This window comes from Micromys minutus (genome assembly GCF_963924665.1).
Source record: "Micromys minutus genome assembly, chromosome: 6".
Classification (NCBI taxonomy): domain Eukaryota; kingdom Metazoa; phylum Chordata; class Mammalia; order Rodentia; family Muridae; genus Micromys; species Micromys minutus.
This window is the reverse complement of record NC_137975.1, coordinates 57595168-57616511: the sequence shown is the minus strand read 5'-3', so window position 1 is coordinate 57616511 and position 21344 is coordinate 57595168. Positions and strand designations below refer to the sequence as shown.

Here is a 21344-nt window from a genome sequence, read left to right as displayed (position 1 = left end):
GTTTGCAGAAGTCTGAATGTCAAGGAGGAGCCTACATTTGGAGTTATGGGAAGAGGCATTTTAAGAGAAGGAATAGGTAATGTAAGGACTCAGAGTTATAATGAGTGTGATAAGTACCAGGAAAGGATCCAGTGTAGCAGGTATTCATTGAATATGAGAGAGACTAGTGCAAGATTAAGATGTCTGGGGACCAGTGGAGGGGAGATCTTTAAACCCCAAGTGTGTGTGGTATGTATGGAATGGCCTGTCCTCTCCTATGAAGTGGTAGGACAGGCAGATCATGCATCCAGTCCGTAAGCAGAAACCCAGAGGGTTTCCTCTCCACCAGGAAAAGACTGGCCCTGGGATTAGGGAGCCCTGAGAGTAACCTAGCAGTGAGCCTGTCATCCTTGGTAAGGTAGTATAGAGCATTGTTCTTCAACAATGTCCCATTGCTTTATTCCCAAGTTGTGTTCAGTTTCCTAGCTAGACAATATTGTAGCCTACATAAGCAAATGTATACACCATAAAAGTACCACATGCCCGGTGGCTTAAGCTACAGACATTTGTTTTCTTGTCCTTTTGGAGTCTGCAGATCCAAGAACAAGGTAGGGAAGATTGGGTTCTGGTGAGTCACCCTTTCTATCCCAACAAGAGAGAGATGGGGGCAGGGGATGCCGAGCACTTAGTAGTGTGTCTTCTTATAAAATCAGTAGGATCACAGTGGCTCACAGCCATAGCCTTGTCACTGCATTGAGTCTCAATTCTCTCCTTCCGTTCTTTCTTCCAACAGTCATGTTTGGAAGGAATTCAGCTTTTGAATTAAATGGACCCAGTTCAGTTCATGGTAGTGTGGTATGTTGTTCTGGTTGTTCGTCCAGCCCCTGGCACGTTACTAAATGCATCTTTTGTCATCAGAAAGAGCGATGCTTTGAGATCAGTCCTCCGCAGTCTGGAGTGGGGCAGAGCATTTGTTTGGGGAATTAGTGTTCTAGGTGCTGAGTGTGAGCTCAGACTGCACATGAGCGGTTTTGCAGTTGTTTGTGGTGGACTGAGTTTATGTCTTGTGCCTCTGTTGACTGAGTTTTGCCATCTTTGTTCCCCTTTGGCTGTTCTGACATTTTGTCTTTGGTGTTCTTTTCTTAATAACCATGGTTTCCTTTGGGACCTTTAAAGGGGCATGTTATTCATGCTTCAAAACTTCAGTGTTAACTCATAAGAACTCAGTAGAGGAGCAACTGAGGTTCAGAAAGATGGCTTAATTTGGCAGCGAGGTTGTATTGTTTAAGTAGGGCTCAAATCTCCAGAAGTGGTGTTTATGCCTGCCTTCCAGTGGCTTCTGCTATTGAGATTGCTTGTCTCTTATGGTCACACATAGTGTGCTCTTGTTCCCTCAGAAGCATGTCCTGGTCTCCTTTGTGTGACATTACACATAGTGACAGTGCACATTTCTCTGGACTGGGGCTCTCAGAGTGCTTTTCTCAGAAAGACTGAAGTCCTTTCTGTCCATTTTTTTTCCAGTGAAATTAATAGGCATATTCTTTGTTGGAAACAGTAAGGAGCTGAAATGCATCCAAGGGAAATATGAGATAGATGATGACTGAAATTTGGAAGTCTCTAAATCTACTTTTTTTCCCCTACTAGGATTCACTACAACATTTTCTATTGCCTATATCTTCAGGAGAATTCCTGTAGTCAGGCCACCAAAGTTACAGAGGAGCCATCTGTCTGGCCAGGGTACGTATGTACTATATGTGGGTGTGTGCTTGCTCTTCTGTTCCTTTGTGAGACCAGTCTCAGTGTGCAGCCCAAGCTGGTCTTGAACTCAAAAAATTAACACTCCTCCTGCCTCGGCCTTCTAAGTGTTGTGATTACAGACACAAACACACTGGTTTGACTTCCTTTCTTGACTCTTCTTCATGTGTGAGAACAAGAGGTGTTTGCTTTGATCACTTTACTGAGGAATGATTTATATTGTGCAGATTTCACCCATTTGGAGTTTGGTGGTTTTAGTAGATTTATTGAGCTGTACAGTAGCATCTTAATCTAGTTTCAGAACATTCAGCCCACCCAGGAGGGCATATTGGGGGTCCACTGTTGTGTATCCAGTTTGCTTGTTTGGTATTTGGACTGGCCATCCCTTGGGCTTTTTAATTCCTTTCTGTTTTTCTAATTTTTCTTCTGTAATGATTATAGCAAGAAAACATCTATCCAGCTAACACATGAACAACAGCTGATTCTGAACCATAAGATGGAGCCTCTCCAGGTGGTAAAAATTATGGCATTTGCAGGTAAGGGAGCTCCTGGCAGGTTCTCGGGGTATATCATCAGCTCCATGATGTAGGTGCTTCTCCCTGCTCTGCTGTGTGTCCCTGTCCCACTCCCTGCCATAGCACTCTGACCTTGATCTCCTATGGAATGACTTTACTCCGTCCCCAAAGCAGCCAGCCATTACCACTGCCTCTCTGCACTGGATTCCTATTTAGGCAAATCATTTCTAGACTGTTCTATGGAGCCTGTCGGGAGGGCGAGTCCCTCATTTACTATTGCATGTTCTCATTCAGCAGTGTCTTCTGGAGAGGCAGGTCATGTTGCTGTTTGACTGGGTTCAGTAGCTCCTTAGTTTATAGGTGATATCTTGGAGGTCTCTCTTTGGTTCAGCCTGCTTTTCCTAAACATGTGCCCTGACTTAGAGTGTCCAGAAATACTTTAGAGTCTTATCTGAACTTTTGCTCATGTATTTTCTCTAACTGTATCTCTTCTGCTGTTTTTCTACCTTAGTGTCCTGCTAGCAGCATTTACCAAACACCTGCAGTGGCCTGCAATGGTGCTCGTCCCAGCAGCATTCCGTGAGGTTGCTTAGATGGCTTTATCTTATAAGACATTGACCTTCAGAGAGATTTACTTTAGGTTAAATAAGCAAGCGGCAGACCAGAGTCAGCATGACACTGTCTCTCCAGGATGCCTTCTTCCCCTCCCTGCCCCATTTCTTGTTCTTTCTTTCTGTGCCATGCTGTGTTGATTCTCAGCATTGCTGTCTCGATGATGAAGACCTTTTGAGACATTTGAATCCCAAGTAATTGCTGAATTCTTAAATGTAGCTACTCTGTTAGTTGGTTGTACCTGTTTACATACAGTAGAAGTAGCCAGCACATGTTCTTTTCTGTAATACCTGTGTGTCTACTTGTTTCATGAGAGTCTTCAGATCAACCCTGTTAGACTGGGAAGGAATCATGGTCTTAGATTCTCACTTACACATGAGATTGTTTTGTTTCTGGTTCTTACTACTGCTGCTGCTGCTGCTACTACTACTCTTCTTTCTTCTTTAAATACCCTGTGCTGTCTTTATGCTGTCATTTTGTTGCCTGGTTTCACTCTGCATTGGTGTTTATTTCTAACTGGATTGTAACCTGTTAATTATGTCTCTGTGCTTAGAACATTGGTGACCATGTGAAAAGTATGCAAGAGATATTGGCTGATATGCAAGAGATGGATGGTGGAAGGGTAGACAGGTGGAGTTCAGAGTGGATCAGATCTACTAGTGCAGAACTAGCTGTTACTGGGTTCTTGCTCCTGGGGACCTTGGTTACCTTGTCCTTACAAACCCACATCACAAGTCAGTGAAATCAAGATCCCAGCCCATCTTAATCTTAGGTGAGGTTTTCCGCTCCTTTCAAGACATGGCTTTAATCAATACTGAAATCAGTTCTAATCTTCCACCAGAGGAAGGATATGTCCCAGAAAGACCTGAATGGGGATCTTGGTGCAATACCTAATCAGAGGGTCACATTCTTTCCTCTTGGCTTCCATAGGCACCGGGAAGACTTCTACCCTAGTCAAGTATGCTGAGAAGTGGTCTCAGAGCAGGTTTCTGTATGTCACCTTCAACAAGAGCATCGCTAAGCAGGCAGAGCTTGTCTTCCCCAGTAACGTCATCTGCAAAACCTTCCACTCCATGGCCTACAGTCACGTCGGGCGGAAGTGAGCATCACAAGTGCTGGTGTCATGTCATGGGGTTACTGCTTTCATGTGATGTCGTTATGATCACACTTACTGCACTTCTGAAAGCGTCATGCTGTTCTCTCCATGTATAAGCAGGAGATAGAAGAAGAGCTTAGATGATCCACATTTCTACACTATCAAAGCACTTGTTTGCACATAGCTATCCCACTTGGAGGCATGGAAATTCAATATTGTCAAAATTCTGAAGATCTTAGGCATTCTTAGGGAGGGTGAATGGGGAAAATCCCCGTGTATCTGAGTCTTTATGGAATGAAGGCTGAAGGAACTGAGCATATCTTATTGGGTGGGGGAGGGACTGTTTGGAGCATGAACCATACCATCTGTTGTGACTTACTGTATACTAGTTATATACTCTGGGTTATCATGAAGGTTTAGGGCAGGCCATCCCAGTTCAGATGTGACTTCTAAAACCATCTTTCCTGTGTTATGATACCTGGAATTATCTGTTGATTAAGGAATGAGGGCCAACATCATTCACTTGGGGTGTGTGTTCATTATAGGTACCAGCTGAAGAAGAAATTGAATCTCTTCAAGTTAACGCCCTTCATGGTCAACTCTGTCCTTGCTGAAGGAAAAGGTGGATTTATAAGGGCCAAGTTAGTGTGTAAGACATTAGAAAACTTCTTTGCATCAGCCGATGAAGAGCTAACTATCGATCATGTGCCCATTTGGTGCAAGAATAGCCAAGGACAGAGAGTCATGGTTGAACAGAGTGAGAAGCTGGTGAGTCTCCAGTGTATTCAGAATGAGGGCCCTGTTGTGATCTTTGTCTTCATTTCCTCAGAACCACTCCTAGAAGTTGAACACGGGTGGGTGAGACAAGTGTCTTTGACAACTGGGAATCACGTGAATCTGCTCCTAAAAGGAACACTCACAGGCGTCTCCTTCACTGTCATAATAGCCCTGCTGGGGTTTTGTTTGCGTCACTTTATTTGTGGGAAAGGGTCTCTGTGATTCAGGCTAACCTCAAACTCAAGATTCTCCTGCATCAGCAGCCTCCCTCATGCTCCGATTACAGACAAGTGCATATTGTACCATACACCTTAGTTTTCCCATTACCAGGTAAAAAGAGACATGAAAGAACTTGTGCATTGGTTGTAAGAGCTCAGGTCTTATTTAGTGATTGGAAATCTTTTTTCAGTTTTTTGGTATGATTCTACACAGATTTTGCTTGTGAAAGAAAATCTGTTTCTTAACTTAGGAATTGTCAGTAGTAAGTCTGTAAAAACGGTTGGGTCTTTGATCTTTGCTCTGCTGTGCCTACTGGGGCCTCAGCCTCTAACCCTCTAAACACTTGAGGTCTCAGGGTTAAACTTCTAGAGAGCACTGAAAGGGGTGGGCCCCTCTGTGTTCTAGGGTGAGGTCTTTGCTCCCATCTCACTGTGTGGAAGCAGAAGTGTGACCTCGGTGCTGTCTCTTCCAGGGTCTTAAACTTTGGATTCCTGTGTCACTTACTTTTTAGAATGGTGTCCTTGAAGCAAGCCGACTCTGGGACAACATGCGGAAGCTGGGGGAATGCAGAGAAGAGGCGTACCAAATGACACATGATGGTAGCCAGCTTTCCTGTGTCTGCCAGATCATTTCCTGTGCCTGTTAGATGGGACTGCTTGGCTTATGAGTTGTGACTCTTGGTTACTACTTCTTCTAGGCTATTTGAAACTCTGGCAGCTGAGCAAACCTTTGCTTGCTTCTTTTGACGCCATCTTTGTGGATGAGGCCCAGGACTGTACCCCAGGTGATAAACTATTCAGGACATCAATAGTCTCAAATGCATAGAAACAGCATCATGATTATGTAAGAAGACATATATATGGAACAGGTTATTCTTATTCGTGATAAAGAAAAGGAGCAAATGATTCTTAGTCTTTCAGAAACTAGACCCAAAATTTCAACAGCTATCTGTTCCCCACACCTGCAATAGATTTATATTCTTCCTCTATTATGTTTTACTGAGGTTGTTCTTACGATGCTGAGCATCTAGCTCATCAGGTTATAGGGACCCAGCCTTATGCTGGGTGAGAAAAGGTGGTTGATTTAGACTGAAATTTTGTGTTGTGTGACTGATAGAGAATATAGACAGTATTAAAATTTTAACTTTTTAGATAATTTGAAGAGGTTATAATAATTAGAATAGAATTAAAAAAATTTTTTTGCTTATATGTTTTCTTATAATCAGTTCACCCAGGAATAAAAGTAATTGCATCCTTAGGACCAGATACCATTACTATGCCCATGATAAAATTATGCCCTTTTATAGAAAGCCTACCCTGTAGGAAAAGAAAATTTTATTGTCTTTCTGGACTGGCTTAGTTTGTTTGCTTTGTTTACGTATGGGTGGTTCTTTTGTTTTTTTGTTTTGCTGAGTGGATCATTGCCATCCAGATTTCTCACTTTTCCTCTTATTGGTTGCAGCTATCATGAACATAGTTCTGTCTCAGCCATGTGGGAAGATCTTTGTAGGGGACCCCCACCAACAGATCTATACCTTCCGAGGTGCAGTGAATGCTCTGTTCACAGTCCCTCACACTCACGTCTTCTATCTCACACAGGTAAGAACGTGTACTGCTCCTCTGGCCCCAGAACGGATAAGCAAGCATCCTGTTTCCCTTCCTAGTCTTACTGTGCCAGCACTGTGGAAGGTATATTTTATTTTCCACAAGCAACAAATTAGTATATTGTCACAGCTAAAGTCACAGATCATTCATGTTTCTTTAGTTTTTGCTGCCTTAGGTTTGTATATTATCACATATAATCTTGATTTTGATGGCACTGACAATTTTAGAAGTTCTGGTCAAGTCGTTGTAGTATGTCCATGTGCTGAGTCTTGTCAAGTGCTTTTCCCCATGTTTAGACGGGATGGAAGTGCTATCTGTCTCAGGATTTCCAGGGTATGCATTAGCAATATGCAGTGTGACTGGGTGCACTCAGGTGCCTCCGCCGCAGTGGCCCACACAGAAGGATGCGTAAAAGCGATTCATCCCTTCCCTTGTATTACATGGTAACATAAGGCTGCTGCTTTTTCAGTCGTATATGAATGTTTACTTTACAAGAACTTAACCATGGTATACTCTGAATAGGTTATAGTATCAAAGTCCTGTTGAAAGTCGGATTTTCCTCCTATTGGCTGCAGCTGTGGTCCATAGTTGATGCTGTATCTACAAGCATTGTTTATGAAATAGGCAACATCATTGCTGTTTACTAAAGTATACCTTGCTTTATATTATGCACGCCTGGGAAAAGAAATGAGTAATGGAAGTTTGGGAAGATTGGAATTTTTCCAGCAGAGGTGGTCAAGAAAATATGGTCTTGGGCTGAGTGTTGAAGAATAGGAACGTGTGTAGGTAGATAAGAGAGTGATAGGGGCAGCTCGGGCAAGGCAAAGAATCATGGCAGTTGTCCATGGTGTGTGTGTGTGTGTGTGTGTGTGTGTGTGTGTGTGTGTGTGCCGTCCGTCCGTCCGTCCGTCCGTTCCAGGCTGACCTTGAACCCACAGTCCTCCAGCCTCAACCCGTGAGTGCGTGCACCACCACACCTGACTTCAAGTGTCTTGATTTTTCTTTTTGTGTTATTGGGGATTGAAACCAAGGCCTATGCTTGTCAAACAGGCACTGTGTGTGCTCTGTATCCCCAGCTAAAAATCCTCACGTAACAAACAGAGGTGATAAATTGATGTTGGAAGAAGTCTTGGAGGTAAGGGCAAAATCTCTGCCCTCTCTTTACCTTTGTATAATTTAAAACCCACACGATGTGCCTTGAGAAGGGGTGGGGGAGATTTCCCTAAATAAAGTTAGTAGCTGCTGTTAGGATCATTGCAGAGAAGTGCTGTCCAGAGAGTGGATGATCCTTGGAGCAGGACATTTTCTTCTCTATTAATTACATTTCTTTTCACAGCAAGAGAACAGTTAAAGTGTTTGGGCAAGATTAATCTGGGAGAGGGAGACAGAATTAAATGTGAGAACAGAAGTCAGGGGTCACATGGGTGAGACAAGTTCAGTTTCAAGTGAAGCTGAAGACAGTGGGAGAGAGAGAGACAGAGACAGAGACAGAGAGACAGAGATGCAGAATGAGAATGCGCCCATGGTAGGGCACAGCTACCTGTAACACCAGCTCCAGGAGGGTGTACTGACTCTGTCTCCTGTGGATGACACTGTGTTAACATACATACTCACAAGCACATACCTAACTAAAACTAAGAATCTTCAGACGGAGAAGAGGCTGCTGTTAATAGAAGCAGGTGCTGTGCAGTGACAGAAGTGAGCTCACCAACCTCTGGGCCGGTGGCTAACTGCATTTGTTGTGTTGTTTCTCCAACAGAGTTTTAGATTTGGTGTGGAAATAGCCTATGTGGGAGCTACCATTTTGGATGTCTGCAAGAGAGTCAGGAAGAAGACATTGGTTGGAGGGAACCATCAGAGTAAGGCTTGCCGTTGCTCTTCTGCCTTTTTTCCCACCGAAGCTACTTGTGGTCTACACATTGATTCTCATGGGCTTTGTGCTTTTCTCCTCAAGGTGGCATAAGAGGAGATGTAAAGGGACAAGTGGCTCTGCTGTCCCGGACCAATGCCAATGTGTTTGACGAGGCTGTCCGGGTGACGGAAGGAGAATCACCTGCAAGGATACATTTGATCGGCGTAAGAGTAAATTTGTTGATAATGTAAATAAACTTCATGCACAGGAACAGTACAGAGGCCGGGCTCAGGAAAGAGCTAGCTTCCTTAGGACCTGCTACAGAGGAAAGTATTTGGTTTTGGGTTCTTCTCCCTGGGCCACACTGTAACATGCTAGTGAAACAGTTCTGTGGAGTAAGTAAGTCTCAGGCAATGAAAGAGAACTCTTCTTACATTTGACTGTCAAGGGAAGCTTCTGACTGTGTGTTGACCACTAATGTAAGCACAGTTGGGCAGCACCAGTTACCTGAACACAGAGTTGACTACCTGGGCTCTTACTCTGGCTCTATAGCAAGTCACCTCTGACTGCCTCATCTCCATCTCCAGGTAAAGCAGTGCCGTGCCTTTGCCCGTCTCATAGACAGCTAAAATTATATGACGTATGTGGTATAGTTAGCTTGGAAGTTATATGAGTAAAGGATGTTTCTGGAAAAACATTTCTGAGGACCTACTATATGTTAGGTATTCAGGTAAATATTAAATCAAAGAGTATCTTTTTTTTTTTTTTTTTTTTTTTTTTGTTTGAAGTAAATATTGCACAGAAATTTTGGCACCAAAAGAGGAACCTAAAATAACTCACTTTTGCTGGTTATCTTTTTGTCTTTGCCCCAGTAAGAGTGTATTTTTAAATAATTGCTATTATGGTATACATAAAAGTACTGGTTTTTCTTTTTTATTCAGCATGTCAATTTATTTATTCACTCTACTGATGCCTTTTATATTTCAGCTAGTCACAGTTTAGCCATTTTCATGGTTGAAAGGTGTAGTAATTTTGGAATATCATCCATGTTGGAAATGAAGTGTGTTTTTCCTCTTCGACTTCCACTTCTACCTGTGCCGTATCTAAATCACACACTTGATGTTAATTACAATGTACACTGTTAGCATTAGATTGTGACCCTCACCAAAGGAGGACAATTAGTTAGGAATGGAGCCCTTGTCACAGCTGTTTCCACTGGTAGGCATGGGTCTCTGAGTGCTAGAGTCAGTCAGTACCCAGCAGCAACTTCTTAGAACAGGGACTAACCCAGGGAGCTTTCCTCCAAGAATTGGTTTCAGATTACAGAAAAACTAGGCTAACAGACACTCTGGTTGTCAGAAACTGTGGAGGGAGAGTGTCTGGCAGCTCTGTTAACGATCATGTTCTATATATACACCGTGCCACTGTATCAGTAGTTTGAAAGACACACTGAGCTTGCCTCTGTATCAATGACCAAACAGTATGCAGTTTAGGCTTTCCTTTCTAAAGCTTTGGGAGAGTTTGAGGCAACAGCTTGCTGCTCTGTGTTTTCTCTCTGTGTGCTGTGGCCATATTTGAGATCTGTTTCTAAGAAATTGTCTCATTTCAAGATGTCATCTTTGGATTTGTTTTATTTTAATGAAGAGCAAACAAAACAAAAATTCCACTGGAACCTTTTTTCAGGGGATTAAGTCATTTGGATTGGACAGAATCATTGACATTTGGACCCTTCTTCAGCCAGAGGAGGAACGGAGGAAACGTGAGTGCAACGCTCAGCCTGGGGCAGAGGGCGGGATGGGGCGGGGGCCTGAGTCAGGGTCTTCTTCCACTGAGGGACTGGATTTGCCCTTCTCCCTTCAGGGGACATCTGGGGCCTGTGTTTAGAAATGCTGACAGGTGTTTCCAGCTCCTCCTCAGTGATCTTATTAGTTGCCAGTGTTGGTCCTTTAAGCCACCTCCCCTGCATTCTTCTGCCTGTGTGGGCAGCTGTACACTCCATCACTTCCCTGTGGTGTTTTCCTGCTTGGACTGTCCTGTTTCAAATCTCTCTGAAATTGATGAGATTCTGGAGCATAAGGCTTGTGACACTCAAATGGGGACAGAGAGGCCACAGTACTGACTTGATCATGGACCCTTAGTGAGTGATCATTTCATCTGATGTGTCTCCTCCTTAGGAGACCTCACCATTAAAGACAGATTCATCAGAAGATGGGTGCATAAGGAAGGCTTCAGTGGCTTCAAGAGGTATGTGACTGCTGCAGAGGACAAGGAGCTGGAAGCCAAGATCGCAGTAGTTGAAAAATACAATATCAGGATTCCAGAACTGGTAGAAAGGATAGAGAGATGCCACATAGAAGACTTGGACTTTGCAGGTAAGGAGAGTGGCTGCTCCCTTCCCTCCAAGAGGAGGAGTAGATGGTCTTGAAGTATCTGCATCTGTGGCCGCCAGTGGCTGTGCTCTAAGAGAAAGGCCCTGCTCTTGATCCCAGCACCGTGTTGACTAATAAGTCAGTGAAAAAGCAGAGCAGCTGCTTTACCACTGGGTCTTTTTATTTCTGTCCCACTTTCAAACCACTGGAATGGAATTCTCTAGACCTAGCTCTGTTACCTGTATCTCTGGACAAGCCGCATGCTGTCTTCTCTGTGTGAAGTGAGGGTGGGAGGTGCTAAAGTATACTTTTAGGTATTTCTGTGACTAATTTTTTACTTTCTCAGCCCTTTTCTTTTTCCTGTGCCCTTTTCCTATGCTGGGGCACACCTGCAAGGACGCGTTGTTTCTTTCCCTATGGGGCCCCCATCTAACTTGCCATGTTTGTTTTTTAGAGTACATTTTGGGCACCGTGCACAAAGCCAAAGGGTTAGAGTTCGACACTGTGCATGTCTTGGATGATTTCGTGAAAGTGCCTTGTGCCAGGCATAATCTTGCCCAGCTCCCTCACTTCAGAGTTGGTAAGGGCACAGGGATGGGACACAGCTCCTGGGATGTACCTGCTTTGTAGCTGGGAGGTGACTGCTTTGGTTTGGACAGGATAGAATGGCCTGTTCTAGAACAAAATGAATGCCTAATCCTAAACTTCTGATTTTTAGTACTGTGGTTTCAGAGAATTTAGGCTTCTACAGGGTCTTCTTTCAGGCGATAGTATTAAGTCACGACGTCCCTGTGAGCACAACTGCCCGTCAGCTTTGGGCTTTGCATCATCATATACTAAGTGTCCTAGCCTCACACAAACTCAAACTAGTAGTTTACTTACCAAGACCAAAATCTCTGTGTGCTTGTTACTGTTTGCAGTGCCAGGGGTTGAAAGCGGAGTCCTGCATGTTCAGGTACCACATCCCAGCCTGCACAGTGCCTATTTACCCATTTCTGCTTTCAGCGAACTCTCGAGGCTCATTGTTAGGTCTGTACTGTGGTGCTTTTGTTTTGATTTTAAATCTCAGAATAAAAGCAGTTGGAGTTTCCAGACCAAAAGCTTTTGATATTTACATACTTTTTTGGACCTCTGCTGTGTTGAGATAGGACTTACACATTGTATAGCCCATCCATTCAGAGTACATACAGCTCAGGAGCTTCCGGTCTGTTTATAGACTGACTGTTCTAATTTGCTAGGTATTGAGACTTGGAGGTGATAGGTGGGGGGTGGGCTTTAAGTGCATCATCTTCCCACGATGATGTGAGGCAGTTCCAGATCAGTATGAACTCGTCCAGATAGACACTGTAGGAAGGTGAGAGGAGCACAGACCCCAGTTCAGCTCCAGCCCGTGATGAGTGACATCCTCTGTAAACCTCAGACTTACCATCTGCTTCACAGACAAGAAGAGGGACAGCAAACATTAATGGCCATTGGCCCATTGCACACATTGTTACCCAGTGGGTTCATTACAGATACTGAGTAGTTAACACAGTTCTAAGATTTACTGTAGCAAGACTAAAAAGAAGAAAGTATTTTGTGTAATGAGTTATTGAGGGTTTTACTTGGTTTTTTCAATTTGGCTATTATAGGAAAACTTTGTACACAGCTAGCAAAGGTTGAGAGGTTTGTTAGGAAGCTAGTGGGGAGTTACAAGCATTTGGATGACAAATGAGTTTTGTAGGCAGCTTTTGATTGTTCTCCTTTCTTTAGAGTCATTTTCTGAGGATGAATGGAATTTACTATATGTTGCTGTTACTCGTGCCAAGAAGCGGCTTATAATGACCAAATCACTGGAGAACATTCTGACTCTGGCTGGGGTAAGAGGACTGGGGAACAGGAGTTACTTTCCTTGTGTTTGAGCTACACGTGGTTTGAGGGATCAACATTAGACCTAAAGAGTCCTTAAGACAGTCCTTGGTGCACGCCTTTAATCCTGGGCACTGTGGGCAGAGGCAGACCGATCTCTGTAAATTCGAGTCCATTCTAGTCCAAAAAGAGAGTTCCAGGACAGCCAGGGCTTGTTATACAGAGATATCCTGTCTCAAAACAAATAAACAAACAAATAAAGGATGCTGGGTGGAAGGGAAAGGCTCCTTAAATGTACAGACAAGGTCACTAACAAGGTCACTAGAGCAGGCAGTATTCTAACAAGTAATATGGGAGTTCGAGTTTGTGCCACTGTATAGGTCTGTTTAAAATGTCAGTGGTTTTCATACATTTCTTAACTCTACATTTGCTCAGCTAATTCACACATCCTGTGGGAAAACTGTAAGTTTGTTTTCTGTGAGTACACTTCTCCCTTCTGCTCCTTCTGAAATGGCAGCTGCTTCTAGCAGTAGATTTTCCAAAAAGAATTTAACCTTCTGGGGAACACAAGTCTTTAGACATTGGGGCCAAGTCCCTTATGGAGAGTGAAGTAAGGGAAGCTGGCCCATACTCAGTCTTCACCCTCCACAGACTACTTCCTCTCCTCACCCCCTTCACTCCATCTCTGTCCTGCTTTTCACAGCCATAAGTATAAACGAGTTCAGTCTTACCAGCCTTGAACTTGTACTAACAATTACTAGCATGCATCGTTCCCTAAACCAAAGGTATTTAAGTTGGAAGTGTAAACTGTAAGTGTAAAGCTGACGGAAGTGCTTTCTCCTTTAGTGTGTCTGTCAGTGTGATAACACACATGACCAAATCCAACTTGGGGTGGAATGTGTTTATTTCAACTATCCTTTCACACCCTAGTCCATCACTGAGGGACGTCAGGGCAGGAACATGGAGCAGGAGCTAATGCAGAAGCTGAGGAGGAGTGCTGCTTTTAAGCTTCCTCCACGAGTCTTTGTGTCTACTTTTCTACAGTACCCAGAACCACCATCCCAGGAGTGACAACACCCGCAGTGAACTGTCTTCCTGCATCTACCATCAATCAAGGAAATGCACCACAGGCCCATCTAGTGAAGGCATTTTCTCAACTGAGGTTCTGTCTTCCAAAATGACTCAAGATTGTGTCAAATTAACGTAAAACTATCCAAGACAATTCTGACCCCTCAGTGTAAGATTGTACAGGAAGTCCATTTTCCTGTACTACACCTTCTTCCAAGGAGACAACATAGTTTATGCTCCAATGTCTAAGTACTTACAGCTTTGAACCTCACCAGCACTTAGATGAGTCAGTTAACCATTTTTTACTGAGGGACATTCAAAGTCCCAGAGTTCTTAATAGTGTTAGAGAGGACCCTTGATACTCATCGTTGACACCTCTTATGTGTCTCAATCACCTTTCAGGTACTGGAATTACATTAGTGGAAAAGAGAAACCCCTATCCCCTGTCCCATAAGCTGTGACTAGATTAAAAGGTGGACAAAAGGAATTCCTTTCATGTGTTTGGGGAAAGATAATGTCCGAGCTTAGAAAGAGAGAGCCTTTGCAAGTACATCTTTGATAGGACTTATCACAACACAGTTTTAAGCTGAGCATAGTGACATGTATGGGTAGTTCCTCTACTCAGAAAACTGAGGTAGGAGGATGGCTTGCGCTGCCTGTTGAATACAGTAAGACCCTGTCTTAAATAACAGAACAGGGGCTGGAGAGACGGCTCAGTGATTAAGAACACTGTGTTCATCCAGAGGTCCTGAGTTCAGTCCCCAGCAACCACATGGTGGCTCACAACCATCTGTAATGGGATCTGCTGCCCTCTTCTGGCATGTAGGTGTACATGCAGATAAGGCACTCATACATTAAATAAATAAATCAATAACTTTTTTTAAGAAGGTTTTTTTTTCTTACCCTAAAATAGCAACAGAAGAGATATGCAAACTCCTTTGGCACAGTACCGGTTAGCTTGCATTTTAGTCAGACTTTTGCTTCCATTTCCCATTTAAGCCTTTGAGATAGGCTTATTTGGCCTTGAGTCTCTCTGTGGCGTTTGAATCGGCTGTATATTTTCTAAAGCCAGCCTTGACCTATCTCTCACTGCGTATGACAGCCCTCTCATCAGAACTTAGAACCCACGCCGTTTTTCTTAATTCACGTGTCCTGTGCCACCCAGGTCACCTCAGCACATTTCCTGTAAAGTATCAGACAGTAAATAGTTCATGTTTTGCTGGCCACATGTTCTTTGAGAAGCAACTTAATGTCGCTGTGAACTACAAGAGTAGCCATGGGTCAGCCACTTCATGCATGAGTGTGTCTGTCTTGTGAACTTGATTTACAGAACAGACCTGGTCTGGATTTTGCCCACTTACAGTTTTCTGACTCCAACTCAGTATTCCACAAGATTGTAGAGTAGCAATCTCATCTGCAAGAAGCTCCTATTACACAATTCTTTATTTGTGTGTGCTAGTGACATGCGTGTGTGGAGCGTCAGATGAGGACAGTGAATCCCTCAGTGCTGGGTTACAGGCATTTGCAGGATCCCCAGCTTGTTATGTGGCTGCTGGGATCCTAACAAGTCCTTAAAGGATCACACAGCAAGTGCCTTAAGCACTGAGTCATCTCTTCAGCCTCTTCTATAACTTGCCGTGTGTTTCTTCTCATAGAATTACTGTTACAATAGTGGTTGGACCTTTAACAAACCATTCTGGCCTATGACAACTTCCTAATAGAAGTATTATAGAGCAGAATAATCTTTTCACACTGTAGGTTAGATAGGATTTCATCTTGTGGAAATCTTGAGACAGTAAAGCTGAGAAAAGAATATGTGAAGGATGGAGAGGAAGCTCAGTGGGTAAGAGCACCTGGCCCTGGGAGGAATGAATAGCTAAGAAGGGAACCAAAAATGTCAGCAGACACCTACTAATAATGTTGCCTAATGTTCTTACATGTGTGTAGACTCATCGTGGGTCAAAAGAACACGATGAATTTGCACTGCTGCTCTGGGAGAACTTCACAAGAAACCATGACTTAAGAAGGAGTTTAGTGGAGGGTGGAGAGATGGCTCAGCGGTTAAGAGCACTGACTGCTCTTCCAAAGGACCTGAGTTCAATTCCCAGCAACCACATAGTGGCTCACAACCATCTGTTGTGATCTGATGCCTTCTGGTGTGTCTGAAGACAGCTACAGTGTACTTATATATAATAAATAAGTCTTTTTTTAAAAAAAGGAGTTAAGGTTGTCAGTTGTTGGGGCTCAGTTGGAACTGGAGTGTTTGTGTCAGCTTTGTTGTTGCTTTCATGAATCCTTGACATACACTAAAGAAAGGCAGTTGCGTTTTGGCTCACAGTTTCAGAGGGTTCATCACAGTGGGAACAGTGTACTGCCACAGAGCAGCTCACACCTTGTTAGTGAGGTAGCAGAGAAAGCGCTATACAGTGAAGGTCAGGACAAGGTCAAGCCCCAGATGTGACCTGCTTGCTTCAGCTGGTTCTCACCTCTTACTTTACCCCACCCCCAGGAATGCCATAGTGTGGATCCATCTATTTGATTAGAGCCCACAGGATATGAATTACCCTCACAGACACACCCAACAGCACGCTTCCCTAGTTTGTAGAGAATAGATTCTCTATCAGTCACCCTGACAGTGGAGAATATCACAATGCTTCTGCTTTTCCCATTTTTCTGTAACATGTAGAAAAGTCCTGAGAGGGAGAGAACCAAATGAATCAAAATGGGGGTCACAGATAGTGAAAAATTCAGTAAGTAGCTAGTTCTTACCTTGAAAATATGGAGTCACACTTTAGTGGTCAGAAAACATGCTCAGTCTGCTAATATGTCTATACTGTATCGAACTCCTGTGGAGAACTCCACACAACCTGAGATGAAAGGCCCTGGCTGGTGGCACCTATACTTGAGATCCTTAATGTTCTGTTTTCGTGCTTGCTTGTTGTCCAGGCTCTAACCCTCCCATGTGCTAAGGTGTTTCTTCCTTATGGAGACAGTGTGCAGATAAAAAAAGCTTCGAGAGCCTTCCCTGCTAGGCAGCTGGGCTCTGCGGAGGCAGGAGTGGGCTGGGTCAGTTTTGACTTGGGTGCTGGGGATTGAACCAGGCCTTGGACACAATCAGAAAGTGCTGCAACTCAACTGTGTCTTCACTAAGGCAACTGTTTCTTACAGTTGGGGTTCAGCTCACCTGGTTTCTCATTTATGCAGATAAATCTTTGGGTCACGAGTAAGTGTGCCTGCACCTTCAGCCCCTGAGAGGGGGAGAGGCTGGGGGATTGAGAGTTCAACCCCACCCTGGACTGCACAGTGAGATTCTACCTCAAAATAATAATGATGCAGTTAGGGATAGGGACTGTGAATCCAAAAATAGTCCTGAAATGCCGGTATAAATGGTACTGACTTTCTCATGTTTTATCAGTCTTTTTAAAAAACCTAGCAATGTTGCCAAAAAGCCAATTGGAGTGTCTTAAATGTTGTTTCTTGGCAGTAGCACTGGGGTTGGGCGCATTAGAAAATGAGGAAACAGGACAGGGGCTCTCTGCTGGCTGTCTGAAGGTACGGAAGGACCTTGGCTGTAGAGGCTTGAAGCAGAAGGCAGCAGTATTGTTGCTCATCTCGTTCTGTCTTTCTCCTTCACAGGAGTATTTCCTGCAAGCCGAGCTGACAAGTAACGTTCTGAAAACAGGAGTGGTCCACTGCTGTGTGGGGCAGTGCACCAACACCATCCCCGTGGACACCATCCTTACCATGAAGAAACTGCCTATCACTTATGTGCGTTCACTGTAGGATTTAATTCACTCAAACCCATTTTATTGCTTGTGAGTTTTGTGCCTGTCTAGGTTCTGGATGAGAAGGTAATGGAGTGATTTGTATAATGTTTCCCTAAGAGTTTTTGTATGGAAGCATGGCAGATGTGATGTCTGCCTTTTTGTCAAAGATGGAGTCGGGTTGAATGATAGATACTTCCTGGGTGTGTTGAAGACTTGCAGCATGGGAGGTGCAGTTAAAATGAGATGCTTAGAGGGAAGCCGTTTGCCTGCAGGGCCTGGTTCAGTCTTTCTTTGTTCTTTATCCCTTTCTTCATTCTTTGGTGCTAGAAATTGAACATGCTCGTCATGTATTCCAGCACTCAGCAGTAGCTCCCATCCCTAGTTCTGTATCTCTTGAGTGGATGATCATGTGACTCCTCTAAAGGACTGTGATAGAGTTGAGTCTGGATGACAGTGCAGTGTAGGAATGATCAGTGAGTGGGTTTGCACAGGAGTGCGACATCACAGCCACAGTGCATCAGCATGTTGGCAGATGTGACAGTAATTCAGCACTTTTTGGTGGAAAACCTTTATTCTTAGATTGTCCCCTTACTTCTTTTTCTTATCTATCCTTGTAGAGCAACAGGAAGGAAAACAAGGGTGGCTACCTGTGCCACTCGTGTGCAGAACAGCGGATCGGGCCTCTGGCATTCCTGACTGCCTCCCCAGAGCAGGTGCGCGCCATGGAGCGCACTGTGGAAGACATAGTGCTGCCCAGGCACGAGGCCCTGCTCTTCCTTGTCTTCTGAGGCTGTGACTCACATGCTGAAGGAGCCATTCTGAGCTGCACTCCTGCTCACACAGCCTCTCTGAGGAGGAAGACCAACCAGAGCTGGACCTGCCATTTCTCCGTTCCTTACAAATAGCCAGTTCCCATTTGCCTGTCCTCCACATGCATCAGGTCAGGGAAGTGGAAGAAGTTCTTTTGATAAAAAATCATTTTATGTATTTAAACTTTTATTACAAGGTTTCAATTAAACAGGCATTGCCCAGTGGCGTGCCACTGTGAAGTCTGGCTTCAGTGCTGTCATTTCTAAGCTTTCTCCTCCTGTCTCTGGTTCCCATTTTCTTTTCAGCATCACGTCACTGTTCACATGGTTTTCGTGCTGAGGAGTGACACATGAGCAAGCCATAGTCGGTATTTGTTGTTTAGGGTTCACAGTATACACAGGAAAGTGGCATCATGTTCAGAAGACATGTACAAAGTGACAGTAGCTGGCTTCCTGAATTTCCCGCTGGTACAGCTAAAGATGAAAAACACTTGCAGGTATACATTGTTCTACTCTTTGAGATGTTTACCAGTTAGAAATTGTCTGATGCTGGCGGCTGGTGGATAAAAGCACATGGCATCACTCAACTGGCCGTGTTAGCCTCAAGTCGGGCCAGACGGTGTCCAAGGTCTTCCAGCATAGATGTTAGGGGTCATTCCAGTTATAGTTTACATGGTATTTTAAGGAAGTCAGAGAAGTTAAAGGCTAGAGTTAGAAGAATGTCAGCAGGATCTGACAGCTGATGGGCTGGCCCATGGTGACATAGTGGGCTAGGTATCATGGCACAGATCTCGGATGATCACCATTGGCATCACCTAATTTCTTAGCCATTCCAGATCTCCAGAGTCAGAAATTAGACCTAGCAAGTCCTACAATGACCCTGAGATATACCTGATTTTGAGAACTTCTTTTTCTATTAAGAAGTTAGAGCCAATTGTTAGTGCTTAAGGTGGATGTGGGCACTGATAGAATCTCAACATGACCCCTGCTCTCAGGCTGGTTTTCCAGGCAGCCAGTGGCAGCTTTCACTGATTAAGGGGAAACGGGAGACACATAAAAGCTGGATAGGATTTTGGGGCTCACAGAGGAATCCAAGAAGAATCACCCAGGAAGCATTTGTATGAAGCTCTACATTGTCAAAGAAGCCCGAGCTAGAAGTACAGGTTTGGGGTTTGCAGTGTGTAGGTGGTAGGTGGGCTTCAGCGAACTCATCAGACAGTAAGGAATGAGAAGAGCGGAGGACGAAGGACTTGGAGTGAAGAAAGCCGAAGGTTTTACAAAGGTGGGTGACAGATTTCAGGGAATGGTCATCACAGTAGAGTTGTCACTGCTCAAGAGAAGGAAGTGTGAGAGAGTGGGCATCAGCTTCTTAAAAGGGACCCCCTGACTGGGTGTCAGTGGTGATGTCAGGTGAGGCTGAGGTACACATCTCCCTGTAATCCCAGCATTCAGGAGATGGAGGCCAGATAAATACAAGTTCCAAGCCAGCCTGGGCTACATGGGAGGACTTTCATGCTAGAAGCTAAGCTCCATCAAAGTGGACTTCTGTTCTTCTTACTCTTCACACTCCTGTAGGATGAGTTCACCAAAGCCCTTCAGTTTTTCTACCTCACCTAACACACATTGCAACCTATAGCATTGGAGTTTGTGAGTGACAAGAGAGGGGACACGCCAGGGTTCAGGAGGGTATCCCCAAGGAAACCACTGCACAGGAGGAGGACAGGGTACCAAGGTCATACCAGATACTACCAAACAGTCTAAAAGAGTATTGCTGGAATCTGTGGAAATAGTATTTAAAAAGGCAAGTCCAGAGTATGAGAATTGGGCTACTTTATTACTTTTTATAGTTGTGGTAAAACACTATGGCCAATGGAATCTGCTGGTGTACAGTTCCCGAGGGAAAGGCCATCATGATAAGGAAGGATGGCAGCTGGCAGCTATGACAGGAAACTGGGTGGTCACATTTCCATCTACACGGAGGAAGCAGAGAACAAGCAAGAAGTGAAGGAAGGTTCATAATCTCCCCAAATGGTGCCACCTACTCAGGACCTTTGGTGGCTATGGAGATTTACATGGTGGCTTTGGTATTTGGACACTTGGTCCTGAGCTGGTGGCACTTTGGGGAGACTATGAACGTTTTTTTAATGAGATGGAGCCTTGCTAGAGGAAGTCAGTCACTGGGCTCCGAGTGTTTATAACCTTCATCTACCAAGGATGAGAGTGCTGTGTTGATTAGTCATGTTGCTGTGATGAAACACTGACCCAAAAGCAAGTTAGAGAAGAATGGGTTTGACTTCGACTTCTCTGTTATGCTTCATCATGGAAGTCAAGCAGGAACGGAGACATCAGCTGGCTGATGCAGGGGCACGAAAGAACACTGCTTACTGGTTTGTTCAGTTCTCTTTTTTGTTTCTGTTGTTGTTTTGGTTTGGTTTGGTTTGGTTTTTTGAGACAGGATTTCTCTGTAGCCCTGGCTGTCTAGGACCAACCTGGACTAACTCGGAGATCTTCCTACCTCTGCTTCCCAAATGCTGGTATTAAAGGCATGTGCCATCACTGCTAGGCTAGCCTACTTCATTCCAGAACTCAAGACCACCAGCTCAGGCATGGCACCATCTGCAGTGGACTGGGCATGCCACTATCAATCACTAGAAAATGCACTACAGCTAGACCTTAGGGAAGCATTTTCTCAAAGTTCTTCCCTTTCAGATAACTCTAGTGTGTGTCAGTCATGTTGACATGAGACTAACCAGCATAGTGCTGCAAAACCAAAGAAAGGCAAGCAAATCAAGGAGTGCATAAAGATCAGTTTGCTGGTCACTTACAAACAGAAGCAATTCTTGAGCACCAGAAGACAAATGGCTATGTGCTCAAGCAGGAGGAAGTGGTTTATGTGCTAAGACAGACTAAGGTTGGTGGTGGCCAACTGGAAACTGGTCCTTATAAATCAGTATTTAAGACATCAGTTAAGCAACCTGGGCACCAGTGGGTTAGATAAATACTCATTTTAACAACTTGACCAGTGGGGTTTAGGAAGCATGCCAGGGGTCACCTGGTCAACAAAATGACTGTAA

General features: G+C 44.2%; 1 protein-coding gene across 4 annotated transcripts in view; it reads left to right on the top strand.

Moving 5' to 3' along the window:
* The window catches only part of FBH1 (F-box DNA helicase 1), a 36815-nt gene extending 18327 nt beyond the window's left edge, over nt 1-18488 (top strand). For all 4 annotated transcript variants that reach the window (XM_080918295.1, XM_080918298.1, XM_080918296.1 and 1 more), the window contains 15 exons: nt 1624-1716; nt 2176-2270; nt 3792-3960; nt 4503-4725; nt 5465-5552; nt 5651-5737; nt 6415-6551; nt 8317-8416; nt 8512-8633; nt 10093-10168; nt 10584-10781; nt 11233-11358; nt 12531-12637; nt 17331-17462; nt 18079-18488. In XM_080918295.1, the coding sequence (XP_080774421.1) occupies nt 1624-1716; nt 2176-2270; nt 3792-3960; nt 4503-4725; nt 5465-5552; nt 5651-5737; nt 6415-6551; nt 8317-8416; nt 8512-8633; nt 10093-10168; nt 10584-10781; nt 11233-11358; nt 12531-12637; nt 17331-17462; nt 18079-18249 (1924 nt within the window). In that variant the 3' untranslated portion in view covers nt 18250-18488. The remainder of the gene's footprint in view (nt 1-1623; nt 1717-2175; nt 2271-3791; nt 3961-4502; nt 4726-5464; nt 5553-5650; nt 5738-6414; nt 6552-8316; nt 8417-8511; nt 8634-10092; nt 10169-10583; nt 10782-11232; nt 11359-12530; nt 12638-17330; nt 17463-18078) is intronic.
* Nucleotides 18489-21344: the final 2856 nt, after the last annotated feature.